Here is a 17,443-nt window from a genome sequence, read left to right on the forward strand (position 1 = left end):
CCTCTAATCCTCTAAGTGATCACGTGATCCATATCAACTAAACCATAACCGATCATCACGTGAAATGGAGTAGTTTTCAATGGTGAACATCACTATGTTGATCATATCTACTATATGATTCACGCTCCACCTTTCGGTCTCAGTGTTCCGAGGCCATATCTGCATATGCTAGGCTCGTCAAGTTTACCCTGAGTATTCCGCGTGTGCAACTGTTTTGCACCCGTTGTATTTAAACGTAGAGCCTATCACACCCGATCATCACGTGGTGTCTCGGCACGAAGAACTTTCGCAACGGTGCATACTCAGGGAGAACACTTTTATCTTGAAATTTTAGTGAGAGATCATCTTATAATGCTACCGTCAATCAAAGCAAGATAAGATGCATAAAAGATAAACATCACATGCAATCAATATAAGTGATATGATATGGCCATCATCATCTTGTGCTTGTGATCTCCATCTCCGAAGCACCATCATGATCACCATCGTCACCAGCGCGACACCTTGATCTCCATCGTAGCATCGTTGTCGTCTCGCCAACTATTGCTTTTACGACTACCGCTACCGCTTAGTGATAAAGTAAAACAATTACATGGCGATTGCATTGCATACAATAAAGCGACAACCATATGGCTCCTGCCAGTTGCCGATAACTTGGTTACAAAACATGATCATCTCATACAATAAAATATAGCATCACGCCTTGACCATATCACATCACAACATGCCCTGCAAAAACAAGTTAGACGTCCTCTACTTTGTTGTTGCAAGTTTTACGTGGCTACTACGAGCTTAGCAAGAACCGTTCTTACCTACGCATCAAAACCACAACGATAGTTTGTCAAGTTGGTGTTGTTTTAACCTTCGCAAGGACCGGGCGTAGCCACACTCGGTTCAACTAAAGTGAGAGAGACAGACACCCGCCAGTCACCTTTAAGCAACGAGTGCTCGCAACGGTGAAACCAGTCTCGCGTAAGCGTACGCGTAATGTCGGTCCGGGCCGCTTCATCTCACAATACCGCCGAACCAAAGTATGACATGCTGGTAAGCAGTATGACTTATATCGCCCACAACTCACTTGTGTTCTGCTCGTGCATAACATCAACGCATAAAACCTGGCTCTGATACCACTGTTGCGGAACGTAGTAATTTCAAAAAAAAAAAACCTACGCACACGCAAGATCATGGTGATGCATAGCAACGAGAGGGGAGAGTGTTGTCCACGTACCCTCGTAGACCGAAAGCGGAAGCGTTAACACAACGCGGTTGATGTAGTCGTACGTCTTCACGATCCGACCGATCAAGTACCGAACGCACGGCACCTCCGAGTTCAGCACACGTTCAGCTCGATGACGTCCCTCGAACTCCGATCCAGCCGAGTGTTGAGGGAGAGTTTCGTCAGCACGACGGCGTGGTGACGATGATGATGTTCTACCGACGCAGGGCTTCGCCTAAGCACCGCTACGATATTATCGAGGTGTAATATGGTGGAGGGGGCACCGCACACGGCTAAGAGATCAATAGATCAATTGTTGTGTCTATGGGGTGCCCCCCTGCCCCCGTATATAAAGGAGCAAGGGGGGAGGCGGCCGGCCTAGGAGGAGGGCGCGCCAAGGGGGGAGTCCTACTCCCACCGGGAGTAGGACTCCTCCTTTCCTTGTTGGAGTAGGAAAAGGGAAGGGAGAAGGAGAAAGAAGGAAGGGGGCGCCCCCCCTCCCTAGTCCAATTCGGACTAGTCCATGGGGAGGGGTGCGGCCTCCCTTTGGGGCCTTTCTCTCCTTTCCCGTATGGCCCATTAAGGCTCAATACGAATTCCCGTAACTCTCTGGTACTCCGAAAAATACCCGAATCACTCGGAACCTTTCCAAAGTCCGAATATAGTCATCCAATATATCGATCTTTACGTCTCGGCCATTTCGAGACTCCTCGTCATGTCCCCGATCTCATCCGGGACTCCGAACTCCTTCGGTACATCAAAATACATAAACTCATAATAAAACTGTCATCGTAACGTTAAGCGTGCGGACCCTACGGGTTCGAGAACTATGTAGACATGACCGAGACACCTCTCCGGTCAATAACCAATAGCGGAACCTGGATGCTCATATTGGTTCCCACATATTCTACGAAGATCTTTATCGGTCAGACCGCATAACAACATATGTTGTTCCCTTTGTCATCGGTATGTTACTTGCCCGAGATTTGATCGTCGGTATCTCGATACCTAGTTCAATCTCGTTACCGGCAAGTCTCTTTACTCGTTCCGTAATACATCATCCCATAACTAACTCATTAGTCACAATGCTTGCAAGGCTTATAGTGATGTGTATTACTGAGTGGGCCCAAAGATACCTCTCCGACACTCGGAGTGACAAATCCTAATCTCGAAATACGCCAACCCAACAAGTACCTTCGGAGACACCTGTAGAGCACCTTTATGATCACCCGGTTACGTTGTGACGTTTGGTAGCACACAAAGTCATAGGAACATGTATAAGTCATGAAGAAAGCAATAGCAACATACTAAACGATCGAGTGCTGAGCTAACGGAATGGGTCAAGTCAATCACATCATTCTCCTAATGATGTGATCCCGTTAATCAAATGATAACTCATGTCTATGGCTAGGAAACATAACCATCTTTGATCAACGAGCTAGTCAAGTAGAGGCATACTAGTGACACTCTGTTTGTCTATGTATTCACACATGTATCATGTTTCCGGTTAATACAATTCTATCATGAATAATAAACATTTATCATGATATAAGGAAATAAATAATAACTTTATTATTGCCTCTAGGGCATATTTCCTTCACGGCGGAAGCCGAGGATCGCCGCGCTTTGGACGCGGCCAACCCTCCTGATCGCCCAGGCAGGGGTGAGGATTGGGTGGCAGCCCTGCGTAACTACCGTCGAGCCCGGGGACTTTGCTTCAAATGTGGCGAGCGATGGGGGCAAGGGCATCAGTGCGGGCCTACCGTGCAACTTCATGTCGTGGAGGAGTTGCTGGAGATGCTGCAAGCAGAGGAAGGGGCTCCTGCAGTACAAGAACCGGACTCGGATGATGATGTGTTGATGTGCATCTCCAAAGTGGCAACCACAGGGCAGACAACACCTCGCACTGCTCGGTTGCTTGGACAAATTGGTGGACAAGAACTATTGGTACTGGTCGACTCCGGGAGCTCCCATAGTTTCCTAAGTGAGACAGTGGCAGAGAGGCTCAACCTGCAAGTGCAGCAGATGAACAAGGTTTCGGTTAAGATAGCTGATGGTGGGACTTTATCTTGTTTTGGGGTGGTGTCCAACTGCAAGTGGCAAACACAAGGGTATGAGTTCTCCACAGATCTCAGGATATTGGCGCTGGGTTGTTATGATATGGTGGTGGGGATTGATTGGCTGGAGTGATGTGGACCCATGTGGATTGATTGGGCAGCAAAGCAACTCCAATTTATGCACCAGGGACAGTCAATTCAGTTGACAGGAGTGCAAAATCAGCTTCAGCAAGTGCAGCCAATTACTTGTGCCCAGTTGTGTGCGTTGGAGGAGACCAATGTTGTGGCTCACATAGTCTATCTGTATGCAGTGGGAGAGGAGGTGATTATTGAGCATATTCCAGTCGAGGTACAGGCAGTGTTGCAAGAATTTCAGGAGGTTTTTGAGGAACCAACTGCTTTGCCACCACATCGAGAGTGGGATCATGTCATTCCCATCATCCCAGGAGCTAAGCCAGTCAACGTCCGACCCTACAGATACACACCAGAACGGAAGACAGAAATCGAGACTCAAGTGAAAGAGCTGCTGAAAGCTGGATTGATTATCCCTAGTTCGAGCCCTTATTCATCTGCGGTGTTGCTCGTCAAGAAGAAAGATATGACATGGAGGATGTGCGTGGATTACCGGCACTTGAACGCAATCACAGTTAAAAGTGCCTACCCCATGCCAATCATCGATGAACTCTCGGACGAGCTGGCAGGGTCTCGCTGGTTTTCCAAACTGGACCTACGGGCAGGCTCTCATCAGATAAGGCTGCGTGAGGAGGACGAACCAAAAACTGCGTTTAAAACTCATCAGGGGCACTTTCAGTTCCGAGTGTTACCGTACGGGGTGACGGGAGGGCCACCTACATTCCAGGGGGGATGAATATAGTGCTAGGACCATTACTCCGCCATGGAGTGTTGGTGTTCATGGATGATATACTTATTCATTCATCGACCATGGAGGAGCACGTGAGATTGCTGAAGCAGGTACTGCAGACACTGAAGGAACACAGCCTGAAAGTCAAACGCTCGAAGTGCTCGTTCGCGCAGTAACAGATAATATACTTGGGACACAAGATCAGCAGTGAGGGTGTGGCCACCGATGGCAGCAAAATTGAGTCAGTCCGTGATTGGCCACGTCTGGAGTCAGTCCGTAAGCTGCGGGAATTCTTGGGGCTAGCGGGCTACTACCATAAGTTTGTCAGAAACTTCGGTATCATTTCTCGCCCCCTGACGGACATGCTTAAGAAAGGTACCCTATTTATCTGGACACCCACGGCTGAGACGGCATTCAACGAACTAAAGAAAGCTCTGGTTCAAGCCCCGGTGCTGGCATTGCCAGATTTCACAAAGAAGTTTGTGGTGGAGACTGACGCGAGTGCTATGGGAGTGGGAGCGGTGCTCGTGCAGGATGCTCACCCCCTGGCCTACTTGAGCAAGGCTTTGGCCCCACGCAACCTTGGACTGTCTGCATATGAAAAGGAATGCTTGGCGCTGATGCTTGCAGTTGACCGCTGGAGCCCGTATCTGCAACATGCGGAGTTCTTGGTGCGCACGGATCAGAAGAGCCTACTCCATTTGACAGATCAGCGGCTTAATATGCCGATTCAACAGGGAGCCTTTACCAAGCTCGTAGGTCTTCAATTTCAGATCCAATACAAAAAGCGTATCACTAACAAGGCAGCCGATGCGTTGTCGAGAAGAGAGCATTGGGAGGAAGAGGAACTCGCGGCACTCTCAGTCTGCAGGCCAGCATGGCTTGAGGCGGTGGCAAGCAGTTATCGTCAGGACACGAAGGCTCAGCGCAAACTGGAGCAACTAACGCTGGATCCAACTAATGACAGTGATTACTCATTGCGGGATGGGGTGATTCGCCACAAAGGGCGCATTTGGATTGGCTCTGACGAAACAACCCAGTTGGCCTTGATCAAAGCTCTGCATGACAGCGCGATTGGGGGCCATTCAGGATTCTATGCTACATATCATCGCGTCAAAAACCTCTTCTCCTGGAAGGGTATGAAGGCCATGATCAAGCAATACGTGAAATCATGTGGCATTTGTCAGAGAGCTAAGACAGAGCGGATCTCTCCTGCCGGGTTACTGCAACCTCTCCCCATTCCTAAGAGACCGTGGGCAGTGGTGTCTCTTGATTTCATCGAGGGGCTGCCAACCTCAGGAGGACTGAACGTGATCTTAGTGGTGGTGGATAAATTCTCGAAATATGCTCATTTCGTACCCTTGAAACATCCTTACACAGCTCTGACAGTGGCAGAAGCATTCATGAAGAACATTTTTCGTTTGCACGGGTTGCCCTTGGCCATCATCTCGGACAGAGACCGGATCTTCACCAGCGCAATTTGGCAGGAACTGTTCAAGCTATCTCAAACCGAGCTGAGATTGAGCTCGTCTTATCATCCGCAGACTGATGGGCAAACTGAGCGAGTGAATCAGTGTTTAGAAGGATACCTACGTTGTGCGGTGCACTCATGTCCGAAGAACTGGAGCAAATGGTTGTTCTTGGCTGAATATTGGTACAATACAGCTTTTCACTCATCACTGGGGCGCACTCCTTTCGAAGTGATCTATGGGCACCTGCCACGAGAATTTGCAGTCACACAGGTTGAAGAAAGCTCAGTGCCGGACTTGGCCGCGTGGTTGCAGGAGAGAGCAGTCATGATGGATCATTTGCGGCAGCAGCTGAAGCATGCGCAGGATCGCATGAAGAAACAAGCAGACAAGCTTCGCACGGATCGGTCCTTTGAGGTGGGGGACCTGGTGTTCTTGAAGCTTCAACCATTCATTCAGACCTCGGTGGCTCAGCGACCATACCAAAAGCTGGCATTCAGATACTACGGGCCGTATCCTGTCATAGCTCGGGTCGGGAAGGTGGCATATAAGCTCGAGTTGCCGGCTGAAAGTAAAATCCACCCAGTCGTGCAGGTCTCTCAACTAAAGAAGGCGATCAGCCCAGGCGTTCCCGTAAGTCCAAGCCTTCCACCAGCTAATTCTGTGTTGCAGGCGGAGCACTCTCCGGAGGCGATTTTGGCAACCAAGTTCATCAAGACGCACGGGGAGATGCGCCCACGACTCCTGGTGCAGTGGAGCGAGCTGCCGTCTTCGCTGGCAACCTGCGAGGAACCAACGGAACTTCGTCGTCGCTTTCCAGCAAGCACGGCTTGGGGACAAGCCAAGACTCAAGGGGGGGGGGAGAATGTCACGCCTGCAGGGCGACCCAACCTGCAGAAGACCAAGGAGTGAGGCTGGGCCCAAGGGGCTGTTAGTGAGCTATGCCAGCTGGCGTTTCCTGCTGGGCTTGGGTGTGTGCGTTGCGTATTCGGGCCACTGGGCCAACCAGGCATGCGTGCCTGTGAGTGGGTTAAGTAGCTGGGTCACCAGAGTGTGAGGCATCGAAGAATACAGAACTGGATCGACAGAGAGAAGCTGCCCTTCCTCTGCTCCTTACCTTTCCCCTTCCTCCAAACCCTACCTGCCTCCTTCTCCCTTCCCTTCCAGATCCGATCCTTAAGACTCTTGTAGATCGAGCCCGTTACAGAAATGCGTGCTTGTCAAAACGGAAAAAAGCAAGGGACTCGAATATCCAGCAAACGCCTGACTTTTAAGCATGAGGAATCAAAAGTTTTCCATGAAAATTATGTTGGTCGAGGATGGCAAATCCGCCTCAGTTTATTTTTTTCCCGAAAATTGCCATGTTTGAAAACTAATTTTTTTATCCTCGCGTCAATGTAAATTGGCATGACAAACTTTCGATCTGTCATCCCTAAAAATAAATCTGACGTGAAGATTTTAGCATCCCTGAAAATAAAAATAATGTTGCAACCACCTGAAGAATGAGAATAAATAGAAGCATGGGGTGGATGGCATGAGACTGACATGCATGCCGTGGGTGCGTGTCCCCCGTTACCCCGTCAGGCCTCCATTGACGGACGAGTGGTCCCAGTCAACTTGAGCCCACGCACCCTCGGATTCGCTCTCCACGCTCCACGGGCAACACCCAACAACAGGTGATCTTTTCTCCGGCAACGTACAACTACTTCTACAGTACTACTACTGTAAAACGGAGGATTACAGTAAAAATCCATTTGTTTGTCACCTAGTAGTAGAGTACATAGGCTCTGTTCATCTAGGGCGACTAGAACGAAGCGTACATGGACGGACGGAGAAGACGGCGAAAAGATGTAGCAGCAGAGCAGCGGGAGATGGATTGATAGATGGGCGAGTGACCAGTGCATGGGCAAAAGGACACACACGGTAAGCTAACTGCGCCCGTGACTGCCCTGAGACTCCGGCCCGCTCCGGCCCCACCACCAAAAGCAGCAGCAGCAGCAGCAGCGCCCATCTCATCACTTTCCCCTCCCTCCGCCTGCATCTCTGGCTTTTGCTTCCCCCCTTCCCTCTCTCCCTCGATTGTTTGAGTTTTTTTATTTTAAACCAGATGCGACATATGGTAAAAAAAAAATCGGTCCTATCTTCTTCTAACGAATGATAAGCAAAGGAGAGGTTATGTTCACAGACACCCAATTTGATGTCAAGGCATGCGTGATAGTCATTAGTCACAAAGTGGCCACTGCTGCCAGGAGTCAAAGACTAGCCAAGCAGTGACGGTATACTTGTTCTTCTGTCATCAGACTGAGATGAGATCCACACAAACAGAGGATTGCCCTTGACCTGACCGAGCGCACACACGCAGCAATGCAGTTATGCATGATGGTTTCTACTAGTAAGTACAGTACTTTCCACACACTTTCCCTTTGCTATGCTCGGCTTGACTCGAGTCTTGCAGGAACTAGGTAATAATTAAAACGACCGTCTGGGTACTATTTTATGCTGCTACCATATACTACTAACTACTAAAATGCCTAGGGCTAAAGACAACCTAGGACTTGTTTCCTTTCTTAATCTGTTGCTGTTGTTGCTGTTGAGTTGCTGCTGCTGTCCCTCTCCCAACTCAACAAGATACACCTCCTAGAATCTGTTAACGCTTTCCTTTTCTTTTTCCTACCACCACTTGATGGGGTCAGTCATCACACGAGCCCCTGCGTGCGCACAAAAAAGCCAATCATCAGGGAGGGTAATTTTACTATTATATACATACATCCTTCTACCATGATTGAGTCAGTGATTGCTGCGGTTGACACTTACTCCCAGCACTGCAGAGAGGAGATGACACCCCTCTTCTTTGCTCTATTCACAGCCCAATTGCTCCCTGCCCAGACGACAATCTGAAGAGGAAAAACAATTTATCATCTACTCACATAGCTGTTAACAATTTTCTCACAAAAATGTACTAATTCCTGATGCAGGTTAAAAGAAAATATAAGCATGAAGGGAAGTGAATCAACTGGAGTGATGTTGTTTTCAAATAATAATCACCTAGGCACTTGAGAGAAGCAGGAGCTGTAGAGAGGTTTTGTAGGCGGGAAAAGAGAAGAGGCCACCAGGTGGGGGCTGCTACTGTTGCCCATGGCACCAGTGTGAGCTGTCTGCTGCTCAGCAGCAGCAGCAGCAGCAATGGAGGCCTCCTTGGTGGGGGAAGCAAAGGGGCTACCAGGCAGGTGGTGGTTGTGCTCCATGCCACTACAATTCAAAAAACAAGAGACACACGCACACACATCAATCAATTATGGAAATACAGTAAGTATGGTAGAGCCCCCACAAAAGAAGCAAAAGGAACTGTTTAACCAGTTAATATGGATACTTGTCATTAGCTGGGGTCACTAGTTTCTCTTCTTCGAGTCCCGTCTAGTACTAATCAAGAGGGCCTATGATTAGCACCACAAAAGCCTATACCTCGTCACCTTTTTGCAATGTCTTTTGAAAGCACATTTTTTGTTACGATAAAAGAGAATAATATGATTAGCACATATACAGATGAAGAAAAGGAACAGAGGTTGCTGCACTAATTACTGAAAGTTTCCATTGTTTCCCCTTTTAGTTACCCAAAAAGTAGTACTCCGGTGAATGTCCACTATTTTTCCAAAATGCATTTCATCACTTTGGTGAATGTCCACTATTTGTCCAAAATACATTTTTTATGATTCAAAATCCGGTGGTACCTTTTGAAAGTTTTAGACATACAAACCATGAAAATTTGAGGCCTGAATATGATAATATGTGTACTGCATAAAGTTATTATCGTTGTAGCACAAAATGCTTATGATTATACTAAATTTAACACTGATACTACATGTTACAGGATGGTTTATAGAAATACGAGATGTTCAAGTTTTCTAATGGAAAAATATGCATTTCGAATATCCCGAAGCAGACATCCACCCAAGTGGTGAAAATCCATGTTGGCCCCATCCGATACTAATATCCACCCAAGGATTACAGATATACTATTACCTTTCTTGGTATTCACAAACAACATTGGATGCAGCTGCTGCCCCAGGACCAGATTCCCTCCTCCCCTCTTCCCCAGAGTTGACTGCCAGCTTGGGACTGCCATTGCCATTACCATTGCCATCACCACCCTCCTCCTGATACTCCTGCTTCCCTTCTTTAGAAATCACAGAAGCAGCAGCATATGGACCCATGAAAAGACCACTGCTCAGATTGCTGTTATCTGCAACAAGCAAGCATGGATGTCATGATGAGCTCTGAACACTCAGGGTAACCAAATGTGCATTTGCAAAAGAGAAAACATCGACATGTAATGATTTTCAAGAACTGGACCTTGGATGGTGCTAATGGCGTCATCAAGATGGACGCCATTGCCGTTCCCACTGAAGCAGCCGCCATTGCCGTCGGAAGGTGAGCCCACGGGGGAGCCGAGGAGGTGGTGGCCCCTGTTCTTGAGGTCAAGAAACTGCAGCCCCATGAGCCGGCGGCCCTGCAGCTCGATGGCATGCTGCAGCTCGGCCGCCTCCTGCTGCTCCTCCAGCCTCCTCCTCAGAAACGCCGCCTCGTGGCCGGCCATGCTCCCGTACAGCATTCTCTGCCCTGGCAATGGCAACACCAGCTCGTCAAACGCCTTGCGCAAATAACTGATGATTAGATAGGAGTGTTGAAATGCTCACCGATTTGCGGCTGCTGGAGGTCGAAGGGGTCCCTGGAGTCGAGCAGACCGGCAGGCGGCGTCGCGTTGCCCACAGAGGCGAACTCGCGGTGGTGAGGAGAGAGGCAGGGGCCGCCGCCGCCGCCATGCCTGAACCTGTCGGGGACCTTGCCCTTCTCCTTGTAAGGCTTGACGAGGACGCGCGCGTGGCAGACGAAGTGTGGGTTGCCCTTGGCGAGGACGAGCCGCACCGTCTCCGGGTAGACGAAGGAGACGAAGCCGAACATGCGCTTCGGCTGGTGCGGGATGCGCACGTCCTGTACCGGCCCGTACATGCTGCGCGCTCAACCAAATGATCGGTCGACATTAGAGCAGAAGGGAGAGGTTTAGTACGCAACAATGGCGGCGTGTGCGCACCTGAAGTAGCTGGACACGTCCTCTTCGGTGAAGGTGGAGTCGGCGGGGAAAGTGAGGTAGATCTGGCGCGCGCCGTGGTTGATGGAGAGGTCGCCGCGGTCCATGCGAGGCGACCGGTGGGAGAACCTGTGCATGTCATCGCCTCCGGCGAACAGCATGTCCGCCGCCCTGAAGCTGCAAGTATCAGTAATCTGGACGGCTGAATGACAAGAGAAAATGGAAGCTTATGGGGATTAAAAAAGGTGCCACCTTTGGGACTCGCTCTGCTGCTGCTGCTGCTGCTGTAGGAGGAAGCCGAGGCCTTTGGGCGGCGATGGCGAGAAGGGGAAGGCGGGTGCCATCATCTGCGACCGCGCGGCGGCGAGGGCCTTGGCGCGCATGACCGCCATCTCCTGCTCGGCGACGTCCTCGGGCAGCCCGTGCAGGAAGCGGCAGCCGGAGCCGTTCTTGCAGAACCCCCGGGCGAAGTACTGGCACGGCTTCCACCCGCCCTCGGCGTCGCTCAGCGAGAAGCTCCGGCGGTGATGAGTGCCGCTCGCCGGAGACCAGCACCCGTACTCCTCCTCGGGGTAGAACGCTTCGGATGCGGCGCCGAACGGGAGGCCGCCTTCAGCATCTCCTCCAGCCGCACCCGGCGCCATCCTCCATGCTGGCGCGGGCGGGGAGGGGGGTTTGCTGCAGGCCGCGAGGTCGGCGACGACGGACTGGAGGAGGTGCTCGGGGCCGAAGGCGAGGCGGATCATATCCTCCTCGCTCTTGTCCTGGGTGAGCAGCATGCCCATGATCTTGGAGGCGAGGTCCGCGTCGACGAGCCCCTGGACCCGTGCGAACACGACCTTGGTGGCCTCGTAGGCGTCCATTGCGCCGCTAGTCTCTCCAGGCGGCGGCGGGCTTTGATTTCTCGGAGGGGACGAGAGGGGGGGAGAGAGGGAGCGCGGAGCGGGGAATGTGAAAAGATTGGATTACAGGGGAGGGAAGACGAGGAGGAAGGGTGGGGGCACAGCTGTAAGCGGCACAGTGAAATAAATAGCGCGGCTGGGTTGGGTTGGGCTGGGAAAGTGCAGTGTCTTCTTCCCTCAAATCAGTTTCCCTCCATCAATGGCCGGTTGAGGTTTTCCTCTCTATGGATGGTTGTCACATTCAAATTTTGGATTTCAGATGGTTGTCTTGAGTTTCATTTTAGTACTCCCCCTCTTTCAATTTAGGTTGCGTATAACTTTTTCCGATATAGTCAAATGCGTTACGAATTAGTGTGATCAATGCAATTTCTTCGATGAGCTGTCAAAATTGTCCCTCTGCATCTGCCACTCCATGTCCTAATACGCTCTCGTGTTTCACGCGAGTAATTACTTCTTTTGGAAGTTTCGCTCGCCTTTGAATCCTCCCCCCGCCCCCTTCCATCGGTTGCATCCATCTACTCCTGGCAGGGGCGAAACCCAATGGGCCGATCCTAAGGCACGGAAACACATGTCGTGAAAATGTACTAAGGCCATGGGCATTAGGTTGGGCCACAATGGGTGCATCGTGACCCCATGTTTCTAGCCCTCAGTCAAGGCTGTACGTCCTTGTCTCGCTGACAATACCCCTCAACATTGCCAACTTGTGAAGATCCAAGAGAATACATGATGGTGGAGCGGGCCAAAGAGGACGCAAGGTGGGTCATCGAGACGTCACTCCTCAGGCACGGGATCCAGGGCGCCCACTCTACAGCGAAAAGAAAGGTCCACTTATCGGAGCGAAATGATAATGTGTCGTTGTTGGGCTCTTCGGTAGGGTGTGTCGACTACAAATTTAAAATTCCTACCGCAGAACATCCAGGAAGATGCTGATAGAGATGGACCACACATCCTTACCGCTAGTGCAGTGTCGTGCAGCGGAAGTATAATTGGAGCAGCGCCCCCGCGGGGTTCGTCTCCTCCTTGTCTGTCTCCCTTGAACAGTCGGTCGTCATATCCCACGTACAGGTTCGCCGGAGCAGCGTAAGTGCATCGCATCTAATGGTATCCGTGCTTGCAGGAGGAACACCGTGTGGCGGACTGCTAGGTCCAATCGCACAGTCAGCAACGGATGGAGGTGGCTAGTTTCAACACATGCAAAGCCCTAGTGACGGCGTCGAAGCGATCAACTGAATGAGTGTGCCGCACCTCCACTGTATATAGGCATTCGTCGCGGGCTCAGAACTTGAGCCTCGCAATGAGTGTGTCCAAACTAAGTTCATCATTAACCATATGCCTCCTTTTAATATCGTAGTCCGTCGCGCGACCTCTCCACCTATCGAGTCTCGAAGAGGGGTTCTCCGCCAGTCGAGCTAGCGGAGAGCGGGACGGCGTCGCGCACCACGCCTCCTCTGGTCGTCGAGGAGACCGGGGAGGTGTTGTCCCGGAAGACCCCTCCCGGGCCGAACACGAGGGGCGAGGGTGATGACATTATGGTCGAGGTGAATACCTCGGCCGCCGAAAACCAGGAGGGGATGACCCCTCTGGAGAACAAAGAGGGGGAGCATGGTCAATCTAAGCTTTCCCCAAAAACGGTTCCGGAGCCGCAAAGGCACCAAGAGCCGAATATTTCCGCCGCCACTGCAGGAGGAGCCGGGGTAACTCGGCCACCCCAGCCTGCTTCAGAGCGGGCTCCAACTGGGTGGCCGGATGTGGTGGAGGAGGCGCTAACCAACTCCTCCGTGACCGAGGAGCGTCGTGCCTTGATGGGCACGGTTTTGCAAAGCATTTGGTCCGTGGACAATGGGCTGAAAGAGTCTTTCAGTGGCCTTCTGACGGGCTTCAAGGTAAGCCATGTAATGCCCTTTTGTCCCTTAATTTTTTCACTTATATGATCATGCGGTCATATACAGTAGCTCCCGAGCCCTGAGTGAGTTTGAAAAACTCATGCGGGGGTCGAATAGCTTAAGGGTATAGGATAGCCGTACCGAAGCCCCCGTGACTGTGGTCGGGATTAGAAAACGCCAGTGAGTATACGGGGTCTCATATGTTAAGTGTAATATGCAGGCATCGTCTTCGGCGGTGGCTGCCCGGGCCGAGCTCAATCGTAAGCTCAAGAGCTCCGATGACGAGCTCGTTCAGATTAACAAGAGGTTCAACGAGGCGCAAGGTAAGTCTGAACCGGGCTGATTACGATAGCCGTGTTGTGTAATGAATTTGTCCGGAGTTTAACCTAGACTGTGTTCAATTAATATTGCTGCAGTTGTCACCGACGAGGACGAAACCCTCAAGGCTGAGATGAAGAAGGCTCAAAAAGAGGCTGCACAATAGAGAGGCAGCGGCTGAGCAGACGACCGCCGAACTAGCAGCGGTAAAGACCGCCAGCCAGCAACGCGAGGCCAGAGTGGCCGAGGTGCAACAGGAGCTCAAGGATGCCGTCACAAAATGTGAGGACCTTGAGCAAAAGAGTAAGGATCAGGCCTCCAAGCTGACCTCGTTGAGGTCGGCGATCAAGGAGGTGCGGATGGAAGCGCGAGGCTTCCAAGAGGAGCTCCACCAAGTCAAGCTTATTGCAGATGGTAAGCCGTACTTACTGCAATGTCCCTTTGGTGGTAACAAGTTTGCATTGCTCACGCAAGTATGGCGTTCCCCGGGCGCTTTTGTGGACCTCCCGAGGAGTGCGTCCGACATAGCTAAGTACTTCGCATCCCATGAGGGTCGTGCCGAGCAAAGGTTGTTTTGGGCGTAGTTTCAAGCCCCTGAGCACCCTCCCTTCCTCAACAACCAGATGAAGCAGCTGCTGGAGTTGCATCGGATGGCGGAGCCATCAATGAAGGACCCCTATGTCAAATTATGGCCTTCAGAGTCACTGCTGAGCAGCTACTTCGGCCTAATGCAGAGGTTGTTGGGGAACGTAGTATTTCAAAATTTTTGCCTACGATCACGCAAGATCTATCTAGGAGAAGCATAGCAACGAGCGGGGAGAGTGTGTCCACGTACCCTCGTAGACTGAAAGCGGAAGCGTTTAGTAACGTGGTTGATGTAGTCGAACGTCTTCGCGATCCAACCGATCCAAGTACCGAACGCACGGCACCTCCGCGATCTGCACACGTTCAGCTCGGTGACGTCCCTCGAACTCTTGATCCAGTTGAGGCCGAGGGAGAGTTCCGGTAACCCCTCCGGCACTCTGGTTTTATCCGAAACTACCCGGAACACCTCCGGTGTCTGAATGTAACCTTCCAATATATGAATCTTTATGTCTCGACCATTTTGAGACTCGTCGTCACGTCCGTGATCTCTTCCGGGACTCCGAACAACCTTCGGTCATCAAATCACATAAACTCATAATACAAATCGTCATCGAACATTAAGCGTGCGGACCCTACGGGTTCAAGAACTATGTAGACATGACTGAGACATATCTCCGGTCAATAACCAATAGCGGAACCTGGATGCTCATATTGGCTCCTACATATTCTACGAAGATCTTTATCGGTTAAACCGCATAACAACATACGTTGTTCCCTTTGTCATCGGTATGTTACTTGCCCGAGATTCGATCATCGTTATCATCATACCTAGTTCAATCTCATTACCGACAAGTCTCTTTACTCGTTCCGTAATGCATCATCCCGCAACTAACTCATTAGTCACATTGCTTGCAAGGCTTATAGTGATGTGCATTGCCGAGAGGGCCCAGAGACACCTCTCCGACAATCGGAGTGACAAATCCTAATCTAGATCTATGCCAACTCAACAAACACCATCGGAGACACCTGTAGAGCATCTTTATAATCACCCAGTTACGTTGTGACGTTTGATAGCACACTAAGTGTTCCTCTGGTATTTGGGAGTTGCATAATCTCATAGTCATAGGAACATGTATAAGTCATGAAGAAAGCAATAGCAATAAACTAAACGATCATAGTGCTAAGCTAAGGGATGGGTCTTGTCCATCACATCATTCTCTAATGATGTGATCCCGTTCATCAAATGACAACACATGTCTATGGCTAGGAAACTTAACCATCTTTGATTAACGAGCTAGTTTAGTAGAGGCATACTAGGGACACTCTGTTTGTCTATGTATTCACACATATACTAAGTTTTCGGTTAATACAATTCTAGCATGAATAAGAAACATTTATCATGATATAAGGAAATATAAATAAGAACTTTATTATTGCCTCTAAGGCATATTTCCTTCAGTCTCCCACTTGCACTAGAGTCAATAATCTGGTTCACATCGCCATGTGACTTAACACCAATAGTTCACATCACCATGTGATTAACACCCATAGTTCACATCGCCATGTGACCAACACCCAAAGGGTTTACTAGAGTCAATAATCTAGTTCAGATCGCCATGTGATTAACACGCAAAGAGTACTAAGGTGTGATCATGTTTTGCTTGTGAGAGAAGTTCAGTCAATGGGTCTGCCACAACCAGATCCGTATGTATTTTGCAAATTTCTATGTCTACAATGCTCTGCACGAAGCTACTCTAGCTAATTGCTCCCACTTTCAATATGTATCCAGATTGAGACTCAGAGTCATCTGGATTAGTGTCAAAGCTTGCATTGACGTAACTCTTTACGACGAACTCTTTTATCACCTCCATAACCGAGAAATATGTCCTTAGTCCTCTAAGGATAATTTTTACTGCTGTCCAGTGATCTACTCCTAGATCACTATCGTACTCCCTTGTCAATATCTTGCTAAGGTATACAATAGGTCTGGTACACAGCATAGCATACTTTATAGAACCTATGACTGAGGCATAGGGAATGACTTTTCATTCTCTTTCTATTTTCTGCCGTGGTCGGGTTTTGAGTCTTTACTCAACTTCACACCTTGTAACACAAGCAAGAACTCCTTCTTTGACTGTCACTACTGCAGGATGGTCCAAATGCGACACTACGATCAGAGACCCTTCGACAAAACTGTGTGCGATTGTCGGATGTGGGGTTCCGGCAAAACCCTCAAGGTTCAAACTGTGGGGTGCGTGCAAAGTTCTTTCCCTCCTACCGATCTACTCCCTAGCTCACTAAGATCTTGCGGACGAACTCGACGAACTCGCAACACAGAAAGACACGGGATTTATACTAGTTCAGGCCACCATTGTGGTGTAATACCCTACTCCAGTGTGTGGTGGTGGATTGCCTCTTGGGCTGATGAAGAACAGTACAAAGGGAAGAACAGCCTCCTGAGGTTGAGGTGTTCTTGTGCTCTGTGGACTTGTGGGCGAGAGCTTGATCCCCCCTACTGTGGTGGCTAGCTCTACTTATATAGGCCCTGGTCCTCTCCCCAAATATTGAGCGGGAAGGGAGCCAACAACGGCGGGCGAATTTGAAAGGGGACAGCTAGTACAAGCTATCCTGACAAAAGCGGTCTTCGCCTGCAAAAGGCTCTAGTGATGACGCTGTCTTGGGCTCCACGATGACCTCCGTCTTGTCGTCCTTCTGGTCTTGGTCTCGTTGCACCGATATGGCAACCTTTTCCTGATGCCTCGGTACTCCTTGCCTGTGCTTGCCTCCTTAGCACCAAAGAGGAAACAAGGACGCTGCGCGTGCTGGCGCCCGCCTGGTCTCGATCGTCTTGGCTCACGTCACTTGAGCCTCGCGAGGTTTGCCCCGCCTTGATATCTCCGCTCCTCGTGAGCCCGCCTAGAGGGGCCGCTCCTAAGGAGGTCTTGCGTCGTCCGCCTCGCGAGGGTCTTGGATGCCTTGTTGATGAAGATGGGTCGTACGGCCCGCTAGCTTAGCCACACCGTGGGCCGCAGGCAGGCAAGTCTGGGGACCCCCGTTCCCAGGAC

The 17,443-nt window shown here is 50.4% G+C and overlaps 1 protein-coding gene across 2 annotated transcripts; it reads right to left on the reverse strand.

Moving 5' to 3' along the window:
• Nucleotides 1-7,777: 7,777 nt before the first annotated feature.
• On the reverse strand, nt 7,778-11,705 carry LOC109781187 (zinc finger CCCH domain-containing protein 53). 2 transcript variants are annotated; one of them, XM_020339788.4, is made up of 8 exons: nt 10,943-11,702; nt 10,694-10,861; nt 10,299-10,612; nt 9,955-10,221; nt 9,625-9,844; nt 8,650-8,853; nt 8,419-8,498; nt 7,778-8,312 (listed from the first exon to the last, which is right to left on the reverse strand). In XM_020339788.4, exons 1-7 carry the CDS (start codon nt 11,551-11,553, stop codon nt 8,465-8,467), a joined length of 1,818 nt encoding a protein of 605 aa, XP_020195377.1. In that variant the 5' UTR covers nt 11,554-11,702; the 3' UTR covers nt 7,778-8,312; nt 8,419-8,464. The 2 variants fall into 2 exon arrangements, with proteins under 2 accessions (XP_020195377.1, XP_020195378.1); XM_020339789.4 differs by lacking the exon at nt 8,650-8,853 and having other exon boundaries at nt 10,943-11,705.
• Between the last annotated feature and the right edge of the window lie 5,738 nt (nt 11,706-17,443).

The sequence above is a fragment of the Aegilops tauschii genome, chromosome 4 (genome assembly GCF_002575655.3).
Source record: "Aegilops tauschii subsp. strangulata cultivar AL8/78 chromosome 4, Aet v6.0, whole genome shotgun sequence".
Lineage (NCBI taxonomy): Eukaryota > Viridiplantae > Streptophyta > Magnoliopsida > Poales > Poaceae > Aegilops > Aegilops tauschii.

What these genes read in the sequence shown, in the direction of transcription:
- LOC109781187 (XM_020339788.4), bottom strand. Translation starts at nt 11,553, where the DNA reads ATGGACGCCTACGAGGCCACCAAGGTCGTGTTCGCACGGGTCCAGGGG. An exon ending in GACGTGTCCAGCTACTTCAG is followed by an intron (nt 10,613 to 10,693) that starts GTGCGCACACGC and finishes TTGAGCGCGCAG; the next exon opens with CATGTACGGGCCGGTACAGG. An exon ending in CGCCATTAGCACCATCCAAG is followed by an intron (nt 9,845 to 9,954) that starts GTCCAGTTCTTG and finishes TGCTTGTTGCAG; the next exon opens with ATAACAGCAATCTGAGCAGT.